At 48.6% G+C, this 15,893-nt stretch overlaps 1 protein-coding gene across 2 annotated transcripts in view; it reads left to right on the top strand.

Moving 5' to 3' along the window:
* Window positions 1-15,893, top strand: part of Myh9 (myosin heavy chain 9) — an 85,241-nt gene that overhangs the window by 16,314 nt on the left and 53,034 nt on the right. Inside the window, exon 2 of one of the 2 annotated variants that reach the window (XM_027403917.2) lies at window positions 14,302-14,653. In XM_027403917.2, coding sequence (XP_027259718.1) covers window positions 14,321-14,653 — 333 coding nt within the window. In that variant the 5' untranslated portion in view covers window positions 14,302-14,320. Of the gene's footprint in view, window positions 1-14,301; window positions 14,654-15,893 lie in introns of those variants that run through there. The other variant, XM_027403916.1, reaches the window with a different exon arrangement.

Below are 15,893 nucleotides of genomic sequence, written 5' to 3'. Positions count from 1 at the left end.
TGTGTACAAACATGTATGCACATGTTTGTGTTTGTACATGTCTGTGTGCAACTAGGTCTTTGTGTGTTCATGTCTCTATATGTCTGTATCCAGGTCTTTGGGAATGCATCTTTGTGTGTATGTATTTGTTTATGTATCTGTTATACACATGCCTGTGTATGTATCCAGGTGTTTTGTGTGTGTGTTTGTGAGTGTACATGTATGTATGGAGGTGAGAGCTTGTGTGGAATATAGTGTGGTTCCTGGGGATCAAACTCAAAGTGCAGGCACCTCCCCACCCCCAGCCATCATCTATCTATCTATCTATCTATCTATCTATCTATCTATCTATCTATTATCTATCTATCTATCTATCTATCTATCTATATGTGTATGGGGGCTGTGGGTACAGGGCTTGCTCCAGAACAGGATGACCTGGCTTGAATGTCCCTAGGGCAGGGCCCCTGCTTCTTTTCTTATGTACAGCCTTGGTTACTTTGGAGCCTAATTGTGGCTCAGACAAAGGGGCAGTTCTCTGTGGGCAGTCAGGATTCTGGTGAAGGACACAGCGAAGTCATTCTTGCCAGCCAAGCTCCCTATTCAAGGGCAGTTGTGGTTGGCCTGCCTTTAGACAGGAATAACTATGTAACTAGGAATTGTTGTTTTATTTTATCTTTTGTCTTATGCGTGAAGCAAATGGTCTTCACTCCATGACTCCTACTTTGATCATCCTCCTTGAGAGGCAGGAGGTTAAGGAATGCAGTCTAACCACCTCAGAAGAGGGTGGCAGTTTCCCTGGAGCTGGAGTTACAGGCCATTGCTCTAGATGGGTTGGTTTCTCTGTAGCTTTGGAGCCTATCCTGGAACTTGCTCAGAACTCAGAGATCCTCCTGCCTCTGTTACCTGAGTGCTGGGATTAAAGGCGTGCACCACCATCTCCTGGCTAAGCAAGCATTCTTAACCCCTGAGCTGTTTCTCCAGCTTTTGCTCTCCCCCCCCCAAAAAAAAAAATAGAGGGTTTTTCTGTGTAGTCCTGGCTGTACTGGAACTAGCCCTGTAGACCAGGCTGGCCTCAAACTTACAGACATCTGCCTGCCTCTGCCTCCCAAGTGCTGGGGTTAAAGGCTTGTTTTTTTAACAAAAAGGTTTTGATATGGCCTTGAACTTGTCTTATTGTCTCCTAAGATCCAGGGCTGCAGGTATATACACCACATCCATCTTCTGTTTTCCTGATTATTAAATGCTCCAAAGCTCCCATATCTAGGCAAATCAGGTACCTCTGAGCTTCCTGAGCCCCTTGTTTAAGGGGGAGGGGCCATGATTTCTGCCTTGGCTTGGTCAAGGTTGGCAGGATCAAGCAAGCCACATGAATATGTCTGGCAAGAGGCAGGTTTTGGTCTGCTGTTGCCTTCTGACCTGCCAGAGGCTGGAGCCCCCTTTGCCTCTGAACTTGGAGTTCCCTTTGGTCCAGTAGAAGGTGGGACTTGATCAGGCAAGTGGCTTGATCTCCTCTGCCCAAGTGCAGTTTGATTTGGTGTATACTCAGTGGAAAATGTCAGTGCACATAGTGCACACACAGCATGTGGCCATCATTTCATGAAGCTGGCTGGCATTTGTCAAAAAAAAAAAAAATTAAAATGTGTGCGTGTGTCCTGTGGTGGAGAACCTTGGATGAGGTGCTCTGGGGGCCTCTCCTTCCTTCAGGTTCGAGCTGATCTGCTACTGGAGACCAGCCTGTAAATGAGCCTCTTTCAAGGCCAAGTTCTGACTAGAGCTCTTGACAAAATTCTGGGAAAGAATTTCTTGGAGGGGAATAAATCATGTTGAGTTGGGTTAGGCAGGATGTGACTTCAAGCTCCTGAAGTGTGCCGCGTCTATGACTGACTCATTGTGAGTTCAGCCATGACAGAGAAATACAAGTGACTTGAGGAGGCCACTGTTGGGGGAGGGGCTGCCTGTCTGGGGCGCCAGCAGACATTGGTACAGGGACTCTCTATTCCCAACAGTGGTTCTGAGTTAGGCCTTACAGGGACAGGGCAGGACAGCTCTGCCACACCCTCCTTACCTTTGTGCTTCTCAGGTCACTGCTGTGTGGTGGGGATTGCTGAGAGGCCCAGAGTTTCCTGTGAGTTATCAGCTTGTTGACGAAGTCTGGTTTCTTGTAAGACATACTGTGCTTGCATCTGCCTCCCTTTCAGGGATGGTGCTCATGATCACAGTTCACCCCAGTAGCTGCTGGATCAGTTCAGGGGACTGTTGGGACTGTCACTTGTGTCTCCAACAAAGATTAGTGTACGTCATGCTGTAAGGTGGAGGGGGTATGGCGACAGTGATTCACTGTGGTCCCAGAGTCTGTCTCTGCAGTATGGCCTTTGCTTGCACATGTAGTCACACTGATATCTAGGCAGTGAGGTGTGGCAGATGGTGTGTGTGGCTATGAGAGTCTGCAGGACAGATCTCAGGGCTTGCTGGCCAGCCAGTTTAGACAAATGCCAGCTCTGGGGTCAGTGAGAGACTATCAGAAAAGGTAGAAATTAGTGGAGCTAGACATTGGTCTCTGTCACAGACACCTTGCCTCCCCCTTCCCCGCTCCCCCAGACATCCTTATACACAGAACAAGAGGGAGGAAATGGGAGGTATTTTATTGAACTGGAGTTTTGACCTTTAGGAAAGGAAGGTATTCCCCACTTTTAGTCAGTTCAGGTCAGGCATTAGTCAACATCCACCTGGGTTGGCCAGCAAGGGCCTAGTGGTGACCAGAGTCCTGAGCCCTGCAGGAATCGAAGGTGGAGACTGTATGGCCAAGTGGCTCTATAAGTCAGCTTTAAAAAAAAATAAAATAGTTTTTAGGGGCTGGAGGTGTAGCTCAGTGGTAATTGCCAAGTGTGTATATGACTCTGGGTTAGAATTTTTAGCACCATCCCCAAATAAAAGATTTTTAAAAAAAAATGAACAATTTTTTAACCCTTACTAAGAGAAAATAATATTGGTGAAGGTCTGGTGGGTTCCAGGTAGAGTGATCTTCAGAAATCATTTAGTTTATTTATTTATAGACAGGAGCTTGGCTTGGAACTTGGAATGGAGACTCCATTAACCGAAAATTCATAGATCCCCCTGCCTGTGCCTTCTGAAGGGCCAGTGAGGCCACCAGGCCCCAGGGTGTCTTGTTTCTGATCCTGGATTGCATTGCTCAGCAGTCATCCATGATGTGGACTTGGAGACCAGCATTCTGCACTTTTCCACTGAGACAGTGGCATATAATTAAAATTTTCAAGGATGGTTATTTTTCTGCTTTGGTTTTCAGCAAACCATGCTCACATGCTTGAGGAGAGAAAACCCTCTCTCAGCAGAACCAAGGGGAAGGAAGGAACCTTACTGTCTGAAGGGCTCCAAGTTGCCCCCATGCATTCGTGGGCAGCAAACTGGGAAAAGCTGTCTGCTGGAGTGCACTGGTGTACACGTGGGAACAGCTCCCAGAGAAAGCAACCCAGAAATGTTTGTCAACCTCTCAAATCTGAGGGTGAGGGATGGGGACAAGCAGGAGGGGTAAGGGGAGGGAGCCACTGCCTCACTCTGCTTGTGTGTGTGTGTGGGGTACCTCTTCCTGGAATAACTTGGTTCCCTATAGCTCCTGGACTGAGTGAAGGCTCATTACATGCAGGTGAGGCTCCTGTATGATCTCACTGTGCAAATATTGAACCAATTAAAAGCCAAGCCAGAGGCCAGTGTAAATGACTTATCTGCAGCTCCAGCCCTGCCTGCTGCCTGTCTGACCTTAGCTCTGGGCCAAGGCTGCCTAACCTGTTGTTGAAACCCCTTTCTGCCCCCCCCCTTCCCTGCCCTTCTCCCCTTTCCACTCTTTCTTTTGGATTTTTCAAGACAGGGTTTCTCTGGTAGTAGCTCTGGATTTCCTAGAACTCTTTGTAGATCAGGCCTGCCTCTGCCTCCCAAGTACTGGGATCAAAGCCCTATGCCACCACAGCCTGACCCCTTTCCCCTCCTCTATGCCCCTTCCCCTTCCCCTTCCCCCCTCCCCTCCCTCTGTCCTGAGAATTTAGCTGTAGATGAGATGTCTTTGGAATGGTTGCTCAGGTCTGCTAGGATCCCAGAAGACGTACTCTAATGTTTTGAAAAGTTCTGGTCCTTCCCACAGCAATTCCTCGATGGAACCTGTCTGTAAAGAGGACCAGAGGAAACAGTTCTGTGTCCCTGAAAAGCAGAGCAGTCCAGGTTCTGGGGCAGGACTGAGCTGGCAGAAGAGGGCAAGGATAATTCATACCACAGTGTTAGTTATTAGATAGGAAGGGGCTGCTATGTGAGGGTTGTGCCTGGGGCTTCGAAGACTTTTGGGTGGGGTCATAGGGCTGCTGGGTTGGGGGTATGATGTGAAGAATGACACTTCACTCCATGGCTCATGGAGTGAAGGGGAAAGATTGTCAAAGGCATTGGGCGATGGGTTGGGCTCCAGAGGCCCGTGTGGGCAGTTTGACCTTAGGGTGGACCGATGCGCTACTGGGAGTGGCTCATTGCTTTCTGCCCTGACTGACTGATTCATTCATTCATTTAGAAATGGTTCTCAGGCTGAGGCCCTGAGACAGCTGTCTTACTCGGGGAGACTCAGTAAGATTGTACTGTAGTTCCCATGATACATGCTATTATACAAGGACTGTCCCTGACACTGCAAATATCTACACAGAACCCTGGCCACTTGCCATCTGGGAGGCTACAACTATTGAACTCCAAATAGTTGGGGGAGCTGTCAGAAGGTGAAATTTGGCAGCTTTTATCATGGGAGCTGGATTCTCTGAGTCCCCTGTCCTGCCTGCACTGGGAGCTGGACACCCCCTCCCCCACTGGAAGCTGGGCTTTCCCCCTTAGCTTGGAAGTACCCTCCTTGCCAGGTCCATGTGTGGCCACCCCCTCAGTGAAGTATGTAGGGAGAACTCTAAAATACAGAGCTGGTGATGTCATCTCCCCCTCCCCCACTGTCCCTAGAGTCCACATTCCTAAGTGGCTGATAAGATCCTGCTTAAACTGGCCCTGGTGACCCGCCTACAGTCTCTTGTGAATTCATCCCACCTTTAATGTACAGAATCTACACAGGAAATTCTCGGGCCTTTTTAAAAAAGATTTTTTTGGGACTAGAGAGATGGCTCAGTGGTTAAGAGCATTGACTGCTCTTCCAGAGGACCCAGGTTCAATTCCCAGCACCCACTTGGCAGCTCACAACTGTCTGTAACTCCAGTTCCAGGAGAACCAACACCCTTCCACAGGCAGAACAAAACACCAATGCACATTAAAAGTGAATAAAAGAATTTTTCTTTTGAATGGCAAAATAAAACTTGTCTGTATTTACATGTACATTTTGAGATCTGTGCTGGTGTCCTCTGCTGGGCTCAGGCACTGTGAAAACGACCTCGGACCACATGTCTCAGTTTATGGGGAAGGCAGCCCCTCCGGCTGGCTTGGGGCTCTTAGCCCTTCAGCTGAATTCCTCTGGGTCCTTCCCTGGTCTGGTTTCCTTATCTGCTGAGCATCAGCTTGGGCCTGGGTTGGAGTACTGCTAATACAAACAGGTCCCAGCTTCTCCCGTAAGCAAACAACATTCCGGAGGTGGGGGGAAGGGGCCCTCCTGGTGCTCAGCAGCTCTGCCTCCACCTCTTCACAGCCCGACGTCAGTGGGCTGCTTTAGAGAGGCTACTGTGAGGCTGGCCTTGTGGCAGAGTGGCCCCTTTGTGGACCCTCCCTGTAAATAGCTGTTGTCCTAGGTGTTTATGCCAGCCCCTTTGTCTGCTTTGAGCCTAACAGCGGCCAAGTGTGAAAGCTGAGGCCTAGGGTTTGGTAACAAACAGGTGGTCAGTGCCAGGCCAGGCTCTGGTCCAGCTCGCCTAGCACAGCCCTGCACAAAGCCCTTGCGCACATCCTGTCAGTATTTCCCAGATCAGCTTGGAGCAGTCTTTTCCCCAACAGGATCTTCCTGAGTGCCAAGTCTAATTTGACGAATTTAGGCAGGTTTCCTTCTGCCTGCATCAGAACTCTGCAGGAGGCTATGGTAGTGTACACGTTCTCTAAGGGGAGGGCAGAACCTGCGTAGTCACAGGCACCCTTCCTAGGGAAAACGAGGAGTCACTCTGGGAGCAGCACAAAGCAGAAGAATGTGAAATATTCTGTTGGAGCATGAATTGCAGCTCCTGTAGTTGCCCCTCCCCGATTCGTTCTGAAAAGCCAGCAGTGTGAGGTGTTAATAGCTTTCAGGTCACAGGAGTTGTGAGCAGAAGACACAACATTCTGGAATCCAACCCTTGATCTTTTTGGCCCCACACCATACCCATTCTGGATGTTTGGTGTACTCCAAGCATTTCTCTTGGGGTTTGAACGGAAGACTGATGGGCAAGGCTGATGGCCACAGCCCTCACTTGACAGCTGCTGAAGTCTTAGCCCTTCAGTATCTACAGCACCCAAAGGCAGCACAGGCTGTGCTCATCAGTGTCCTTGTTGGTGTATTGGTCTGGTAGGTCCAACTTTGCCTTGGTAAGTTGGGGAGGCCAGAAGGTTCTAGAAAATAGTTCAGACCTGTGCCAAGCTTCTGGGGAGTGGGGTCAGTAAATTATGTCCATTCTTTGTTTTTCTTTGTAGATTGAATCCCCAATTATGCTCTCCCTTTCTGTTTGGAGTATATGACGGTCAGCCCACGAATGGCTTAGTTTTCCTAAAGATGAGCTAGCCATGTCCCTCGCTCCTTGTTTCAGTAGGCTCCCTCCTCTCCTCTCTACTCTGGCCCCCTTTGTAAAGCTTGGGTGGTTTTCTGGCCATTTCTCATTCATTCATTCATTCATTCATTCATTCATTCATTCAGAAAATTTTAGCTGAGTGCCTGCTCTGGGCCACACATTGTGTTACACATTGGAATTGAGATGGTTGAGACCCAATTCCTGTCCTCAAATGAAACTGTAAGCAATTACAGTTTGACTAGTTGGTCACTGAAATGAACCCAGGGCATAGAGGGGAGGGCCATCAAACAGGACATCTTTTTGCTACATTAGGGAACACGTGAGCTGAGATCTGAGGGTTTCCTGATGCAGAGAAAACAGCCTCTTGGGAACTCTGGGGCCCTGAGCAGATTGGACCATGAACATGGAGTTGGCATGAAGAGCTGGGATGGACAGTGGAGAGGGGACGGGCAGGGCAGTCTCCTCCCTAGCTGAGATGATTCAGCTTCTTCTAAAGAAGGTGTGGAGTAAGGGAATCTGTTTGAACCTAACCAGTAATGTCTATAAAACAGGAGAATGTTTAAGTAGGAGTGTGAGTTGCAGAGCCCTGAGCTGGAAAGGAGACTAGGGATAAGTGTGGGTACACAGGGCACTGGTGATGGAGTCCTCATTCGTCTCTTGGTGAGACCCAGACAAGACATGGGAGGTGGAGAGTTCAGATACAGTGCTCCTCCAGGTGGAGGAGCTCATTGGAAGGTTATAGATGAATTGGAGTGTGGAAGAGAGGCCTGAGTGGGAAGGGAAGTACTCTCTTCTGAGATCTGGGTACCCCAGATAGGAAGCCAGGACAATCCTGATTGTCCCACAATATCACTCACTAAATAGCATTTAATGTGGAATTCTGCAGATAGGATGAGCTGGCACTGATGTGGAACAATTCCTACCCTCCTGCCTCCCTCCCCACTGCCACCTGTTTTCTGTTGCTTCCCTCGATTGATTGATGCTGGTGAACTTTGTGTATGAACTGTCTGCGCTCCTGTGTTGGAGTTTCTGAGGGAGCTTCGTACCCTCGAGGGAGCTTACCACATCTTTTGTGTTATTCTAGAATTAGGATATGTAGAATATTCACTTACTTGGATATTGAACACTAGACAACACCAGCTTTGTGTATTAGACAAGCACTCTGCCATGCTCATCCCCCTGCCAAGGAACTTAAAGTGCAGACAATCAGTGAATCCCTTAAAGTATATATAAAGGACAATCCTTTCCTGGTGACAGTGCCATCCATACTCATTGTTTGAGTCCTAGAGTCATTATTAGCCTCAGAACTTTACCTTCTTTGGACACAGGGGCTTCAACTTCTGGCTCCTGGAGGATAATTTTAAGTGATTTCTCTCTGTAGAGACCTGTGCAGTGCTCTGATTTATTTATTTATTTATTTATTTATTTATTTATTGAGACAGTCTTGCTATGTCCCCTTGGCTGGCCAGGAACTTATGTACACTAGGCTGGCCTTGAACTCAGATCTGCATGCCTCTGCCTCCCAGGTGCTGGGATTAACGGTGTGTGCCACCACACCCAGCTCTGTGACGTGTGGTTTCTTTTTCTTTTTGTGCGCTAGGGATTGAACATAGGTCCTCCTCCCACATGTTAGGCAAGTGCATTCTTCCGTTGGGCTCTGTGCCAGCCAGACTCCTGGATCACAAAGGTCAGGCACCTCAGAGCCAGGGAGGGTTTTCCTTGTGTTGAGGTGCAGCTTGCCTTTCAACTCCTCCATCTTTGGTGATGTCTGGGGGCATTTCTGATTGTTATACTGGGACAGGATGTTATTGGCATACAGTTGGCAAGAGTCCATGGATGTGCCTAAACATTTTTAACACTGCACAGGTCAGCCCCACCAAGGGTGATTTGGCCTCAGAAAAGCACGGCGGTAGAAGACTGCCTTAAATTAACCAAGCATACCATTTGTGTTTAGGAATCACTGCTGTGTGTTACCTTTTTCTTCTCTTCTCACCCTGAGAACTACCACCCCTCTCCTTCCCCATCAGTTGTCAGTATTCTACTGGCTTCCAGGGCTTCATAGCCTTTGTGCTTGCCCCCGAGCTCCTACTGAGTCCCTGTTCCTCTTGTTTCTGCTGGCTTCTTGCTTCACTGAGTCTGTGTTGGAGCTGGCAGTTGACATGGCTCCTTCCCCCCACAGCGAGTGTTCCACAGTATGCTTACATTTGAGGAGCAGATGTGGAATTAAACAACCTGTGCATAGGGAAAGCAGTATGAAGTGGTATCTGGTGTTGTCAGGCCCCAGGGTGCATGGCAAGCAGTCCCTCCTTAGTCATCAAATCTGTCTACTGGGCACCTGCTGCATTTGGGTTTGGGAACACAGTGACCAAGATTGGAGAAAACTACTTTCTGTTTTGTCTGCCCTCCTTTGTTCATATTGACACCTCAGGGAGCTGTGTATGCAGTCTGTCCTCTCTGTTGTAAAACCCCTGGGGCTTTTGCATCTTTGCAGTGACTTTTGTTTTGTTTTGTTTTGTTTTGTTTTTGAGACAGGTTTCTCTGTGTAGCTTTGGAGCCTATCCTGGCACTCTGGAGATCAGGCTGGCCTTGAACTCATAGAGATCCGCCTGCCTCTGCCTCCCGAGTGCTGGGATTAAAGGTGTACGCCACCAACGCCCGGCTTGCAGTGACTTTTTATGTGTATATCCTGAAATATGTATTTATTCATTGGATAAGTGAAGCTTCTGGCTTTGACGGTTGTTAGAGCCTTTCCTTTTATAGAACCGTTGTCATTAATGGTGGGATTCAGGCCTTGATAATTTCATTGACCTGGAAACCAATAGCTGTAAGAGAGGGAGGAGGGGCGTGTTCACCTGTGTTCCCCAGGAGATGGGGAATGAAGATTGAGGGGAGCCAGATTAAGGTGGACCAGGCCTTCTAGTGAGTGCCACTCAGCTATGTGTGAGGACACACAGTTACTGGAAAGAAATGATTTAAAGAAGAGAAGATTGATTGCTTTGGCTCGTAGGTGCGGGGTTCGTCTGTCTTCTGCTACCTTTGTTTTTATGAGACAGAATCATCACAGCTAGGAGCATATGGAGGAAAGCTGCTTGCCTCATAGCAGAGAGGAGGTACAGAGACAGCAAGGAATATCTTGTGACTTCTGAGGACACTCTCTCTGTGATCCGAGTTCACTGGGCTCCACCTCTGAAAATGGCTTCTGCCACCTCCCTATAAAGACATCAAATTATGAATCTACTGAAGACACCCCCGATCCAATCTCTTTCCCACCTCTGAGCATTTCTGCACTGGGGGCCAAACCATTGATGCTTGAGCCTTGTGGAGTGGGTCCAGACCATAACACAGAGTGGAAGCTGCCAGCACTGGATTTATCCTTCTAGGCCATTGGTGACTCCTGAATCCGGCTGCACTTATCACCTTACTTTTTAGCTCTGGCAGTTTTCGTGTTTGATCAGAGTCCCTGTGCAAGGTAGGACAGGGAGCCAGGCTCCTAGCTTGTGGAGACACCCTAATGTCTGCCTCACCAGGGGCGTCTCCATTTCTTTCCCATAGTTCTGTGATTTAGGGTAACATTGGTGTTACGATAAAGCGTGTGGGGAACTTTGGCGGGTTCCATGGCTGTTGAGGTTGATCAAGGCAGAGGGACAAACACACCAAGCAGACAGAGCTTAAGTGAGAAGTTTTATTAGAAAGGGAAGTGGGGGAGAGGTAAAAGAAAGAGGTAAAGAGACACAGAGACAGAGAGAAGACAGAAGAGGAAGACAGAAGAAGTCCTGTCAGCCCCAGGGGAATGGCCGGAAAGAGCATAAGTGGGCAGGAGCCTTTTTAAAAAGGGGTCCTTTGCACCTGAGTGCAGAGTATGCAATCATGGAACCCTGGGCTGACCTGTGTGCATTCTGTCAGGTGACAGGAGCAGGCCAGTATAATGCCTGAGTCCTTACATACAGTTGGTTCAAGTGGAAATGACACAGTGCTTGGAGGCCACACAGGTCTAAGTTACACTGGAATTTGAGGCCTGTTGGAGTTTCCCTCATCCATAAAATGGATGTGATGAAATATTCCTTCTGGAATGACTGCCAGGATGGAGTGGAAATTGAGTACTCATTAGCAAATCTGGAGAACAGAGGCTTTATGCCGACTGTGACAACTTGAGGCTGCCAGCCTGGAACTGGCCTTGGAGGACGGTAGACTAGTCCGGTTGTCTAGGAATGGAAAAGCTCACAGTGTCTCCACCAGCATAATTTCCATCTTTACTGGGCCAGCAATTTGCTTTCTGAATAAACACACAAATAAGTAAAAGGAGAAGCAGCCAGGGGGTGGAGGAGACAACCTAGTGGATGCTGAGGGGGAAGCTGGGGAGACAGTTAGTGAAGGAATTGCATTCTGGGTTAAAGGAGAGGTTTTTGGTCAACCTCTTTGCTTTCAGTTTCATCATTTCCTGAGAGTCCTAATTTAGCTTCTGGTGTGTCCTGCTCGATTATGGCCTAAAAAGGCAACAGCTTGGGTTTCTGAAGTTGGATGGGCACCGGCAGGAAGCTGCTGGGGAAGAGCTGGGGAAGAGCGGCTTAGCCCGACCCAGTCTCCAGTGGGCCATAGCCGCTGTGTCCGTCCCTTAACTCCTTGAGTGCTGCCTTCCAGCCCCTCTGAGGAGGAACCCAGTGCAGCTGCAGGAGCATCCTGTGAGTGAGTGCCAGAGCAGGCAGCATTGGCCAGGTCAGGTTCTAGCGGTGCCATGCGCATGCGGTGCGGTGCGTGAAGTGGCGTGGCTGCAAGCTCACTGCAAGGGGGACCTACAGGCAATAAGGGAACCCCATCAAAACTGTATCGTTCGGGGGCTAGCCCAGTGGTAAATGCTTACCTAGCATGCACAAGGCCCCGGGCTCAATTCAATTCCTGGTACTACAAACAACAACAACAACAACAACAACAACAAAACAAAACCAAATCCAAGATACCTCTCCTTAGCTATGTCACTCAAAACCAAACAAAACCCGCTTTGGATTACTATGCAGTCATTAGTGACCCACAAAGAAGTGTTCTGGGTTTGAGTCCCAGCCCTCTTAGCACCAGTAGAACTAGTAGATCACTTGTAAATGAAGCTTTGGGATAAACACAACAGCCTGTAGGGAAATGGATGCAGTAAGTAAGGGAGGTAAATGTGAATCTCTTTTCTGTCTATGAGAAGTGTTCCCGTGAGTCAAAGTTAGAGGGGTCCAGTAAAAAGAGAGAAGATGGCTTAAAAAAAAATTCTATGTATATCAGTGTTTTGCCTTCGTATGTGTGTTGTGCCTGGTTCCCATGGATGTCAGAAGAGGGGATCGAATCCCCTGGATCTGGATTACGTAGATGGTTGTGAACTACCATGTGCATTCTGGGAACCAAACCTGGATCCTCTGCAAGAGCCACAATCGTGTGTAGTTAGGCCATCTCTCCAGCTCCCAGAGACTGATTTTTTTTATTAAAAAAATGTTAAGAATATGCATATACACTGACCCCTTCCCCCACTGCGCTGTGACAATTGCAGCACAAGTCTAGGACTGCAGCCACAGAGGAAGAGGTAGATGTGGGTTCGAACCCCACTGCATGACTGAGCTGGGGATCCCGAACAGTAACACACCCCCTCTCTCTCAGCCTGTTCCCCCTTCTGTGAACTGGAGAGAATAAAAGCTCCTTTCTAGAGAGGCGGGCAGTGAGGCAGCACACTTGATGTTGGTGGTAGACACTTTACAACTAACTGCCCCACCTCTTGGGGTAGGGATCTTGTGCAGGGCAGTGGTACAGACTCAAGTGTACCCTCAGGCGTCTTCACTGGATGAGATGGGTTTCCCTAGCTAACGCAGGTTAGCCTTCCAAGTGCTGAGCCTATAAGCATGTAGTGAAACTGCCACATACTTAGGATTTTGGAGGAGTGCAATGATGGAGTTGTCACACCCCTTTTGAGTTTGAGTTCTGAAAAAGTTGGGAACCAGCAGCTGATGAAAGCCTGGGTTCTGTGTTTATAGTGGTTTGTGAGCAGAGCAGGGATGTGGTGGGGAGACCGTTAGTCTTGGTCAGGCGCCTTTTGGGAGGTAGAAGACAACTGGGGATTACTGTGGCAGACAGAAGGTTTGCCCAGTGGCCTGGTCTAAATTGACAGTGCCTGGACCAAGTGCTGGCTGGCACTCTAGCATGCACTCCACAGAGAAGACTGAAGGCACTTTACAGCTGCCTGATTATGTTTTGCTTGCTACCAGCTGACACTGGCCCTGGCCTCTCTTCAGCTGTCCTTGCAAGGTAGATGGTGCCTTGTGCAGGGGCCTAAGTGGGTGCAAGGACTGCCAAATTTCCTGGTGCTGGGTTTAGATTTAAGGAAAGCCACCAGCTGAGGGAGCTGCTGAGGCTGCCAGGGTTCCCTGAACTTGCTTCCCTCTTGGGAGGGAGTTTGGGAGTACCTGGTTTCCCGGAAGACAGCCTCTGGTGTAGAGAGCAGGGAGCCCCTGAGCCTAGGTCTGGAAACCATTTAACAAGCCAGAGATGGAGGCCTGGGCAGCCAAAGCCTCCAGCCTCTTTGACATTCAAGTCCCTCTCTGCTGGAATCAGGAAACTTGAAAGCTGAGCAACTCTGGGTTTGAATCTGGGAACTTTGTGGCTTTCCAGAGTAGGATGGCCAGATTTAATCTCACAGAGCAGGGCTTACTTGTATCCCTTACTTGTTCTAGCTTTTGGTTGCTTCCCCTGGTGGCTTTGGACCCAGTGCCTTATACCAGGTTTCAGATCCTGGTTTTGATTCAGCCAAAAGCAACAGTCCTCCAGGGATCCAGCCTGTGTCTCTGGGCGGTGTTTAGCACCGCCTTGCTAAACACGGGAAGGCCATAGACCAGGACCTGGAGTCCTTGAGCTTCTCTGCACACCCCTTGGCTCCCAGAGAACTGTGCTTTCAGACAGGTGTCTGTAATATATATTATAATGATGCAATATGTAATATATATTACATAAGGATGCCCATGCCATTTGTGGTTCTGTGAGGAGTATTAGCTTCTCATCTTTATTCTTCAAATGAGCTTTGAAAAGAACAAGTCACACAAGCGCTCCTGTCCCCCTGACCCATTAGGCATTCCTGTTCCCTTTCATTTCATGGGCTAGCCCAGGGCCTGACTTTGGTTCTGATTTCTGTCACTGTGCAGTTGTAGAGAGCTGCCATTCTGTATTGTTGGTGTATTCAATGGTGTGGTTGCTCTGCTATCTTAGTGGTGGGCTGTGGCTGAGTCCATCTTTGTGGAGACTCTTAATTCATCCCTACCCATGGTAGTGCTGTTTATAGAATTGCATATGTGCTGATCATAGAGTGATACACTTACTTATTAATTTCTAACCAAATCTTGCTTTCTCTCAGATATGTAGAGTAAGAAAATTCTGGAAATCGCTAAGTCTGATTATGTAGAATTTCATTGCATTGTGGGGGAAGAGGGGCGGAGGGGGGAAGGAATATGGAATTAGGGTTGGTATGTAAAATGAAAAATACATTTTTTAAATTAAAAAGAATTTCACTGTATGAGCGTTTGCAGGGAGAGGTCTTCTGTGGCTGATGTTCTGTCACTTTTCCTCTTCCTAGGTCCTGGCCATAAGTCACCATGGCCCAGCAGGCTGCAGACAAGTACCTCTATGTGGATAAAAACTTCATCAATAACCCGCTGGCCCAGGCCGACTGGGCTGCTAAGAAGTTGGTATGGGTGCCTTCTGACAAGAATGGCTTTGAACCGGCCAGCCTCAAGGAGGAGGTGGGCGAGGAGGCCATCGTGGAGCTCGTGGAGAATGGGAAGAAGGTGAAGGTGAACAAGGATGACATCCAGAAGATGAATCCGCCCAAGTTCTCCAAGGTGGAGGACATGGCAGAGCTCACGTGCCTCAACGAAGCTTCAGTGCTGCACAACCTCAAGGAGCGTTACTACTCGGGGCTCATCTATGTAAGTGGCCAGGTGGGGGTGGGGTGCCAGGGCTCCAGCCAGCTGGGTGAGAGGAGGGCTTTAAGGAGTGCCAGGTGAGATGCTCACAGCTGTTGCACATGTACATCCTGGTGGAGTGTTCTGTGACATTACCCTTTCTGTGCCCTGCCCACCCTGTTTTTGGCCACATGTAGGAAGAACATGCTTCCACCTCCTAGCCTCTGACTTCAGATTTTTGTGAAGACATGTGGGTTCAGGCCAGCATAGTAAATTCCTTCTGAGTGCTGTTGTCTCCTGGCTCCCTTGTGTTCTTCCTGGACCACCTGGCAACCCCAATAGCCACTAGTTTGGTTCAGTCCCATTTTGGTACTTAAGACTTTTTTTTTTTTTTTTGGCTTGGTAGAGCCTCTTTTCCTAGGGGTTACACATAGAACAGAGCTGAGCTGCCAAGAATGGAATGGTGACATACCAATATTTAGTTAGTACTTATTCCACGCCAGGTCCTACAAAAAAGTGGCATTAAGTCCTAAGAGCAGTGTGAGCAAAGGCCCTAAGTACACAAAGACCAGAGTCTGTTTCTTCTACTGGGCTATGATGTTTTTGGATGCATAGTTTTATCACTATGTGGGCAGTGTTGAGAGGGAGCATTTCCCCAGCTCCTTGTTATAGGCTCTGAGGTCACAGGGTTCCTTCTAGTACTAGCCCCAGGTTCACCTTTTTTCTTTCTTTGGAAACAGAACATTTATTTTATGATGGATCATTAAAATTCTCAAGATGAACCGGATGCTGCATCCGCTGTCACTTGGACTTAGACATTTCTCCGTCACAAAATCCATATCTGAATCTGCCATAGACAGTTCTTATGTGCCCCGTTTGCCGGTCTCACCCTGCTGTGCACGTCCTGCGCTTGCTGACTATGTCACATGGTGTTGCAGAGCCTCACTTCCTCTGTAAAGCTTCCAGGTTGCTTTCAGCTTGCACCAGGTCTGGACTCTGGCTGCCAATGTTTAAGTCAAAGCCCTCTACTTGGCCTCTTACTGGTGTCTCCATTTAACTGAGCTCCTGGGGAAGAAACAGGCTAGCCACTTGCTCTTACCTCTAGCTAGCTGTAAGCGGTCTTTCCTTCCTACGCAGGCAATATTAGCTGTCAAAGTACATAGTGTTAAGTCTCTGCACCCTTGTGAGTGACATGCAGGGCTTCATTCTGTAGGTGGATGTGGTGTGCAAAAGCCAAGGTTTTTTCCCCTAGAGCTCTGGTGGC

The sequence above is a fragment of the Cricetulus griseus genome, chromosome 2 (assembly GCF_003668045.3).
Source record: "Cricetulus griseus strain 17A/GY chromosome 2, alternate assembly CriGri-PICRH-1.0, whole genome shotgun sequence".
Classification (NCBI taxonomy): domain Eukaryota; kingdom Metazoa; phylum Chordata; class Mammalia; order Rodentia; family Cricetidae; genus Cricetulus; species Cricetulus griseus.
Note: the sequence above shows the minus strand (reverse complement) of the source record. Positions and strands in the feature narration are given on the sequence as shown.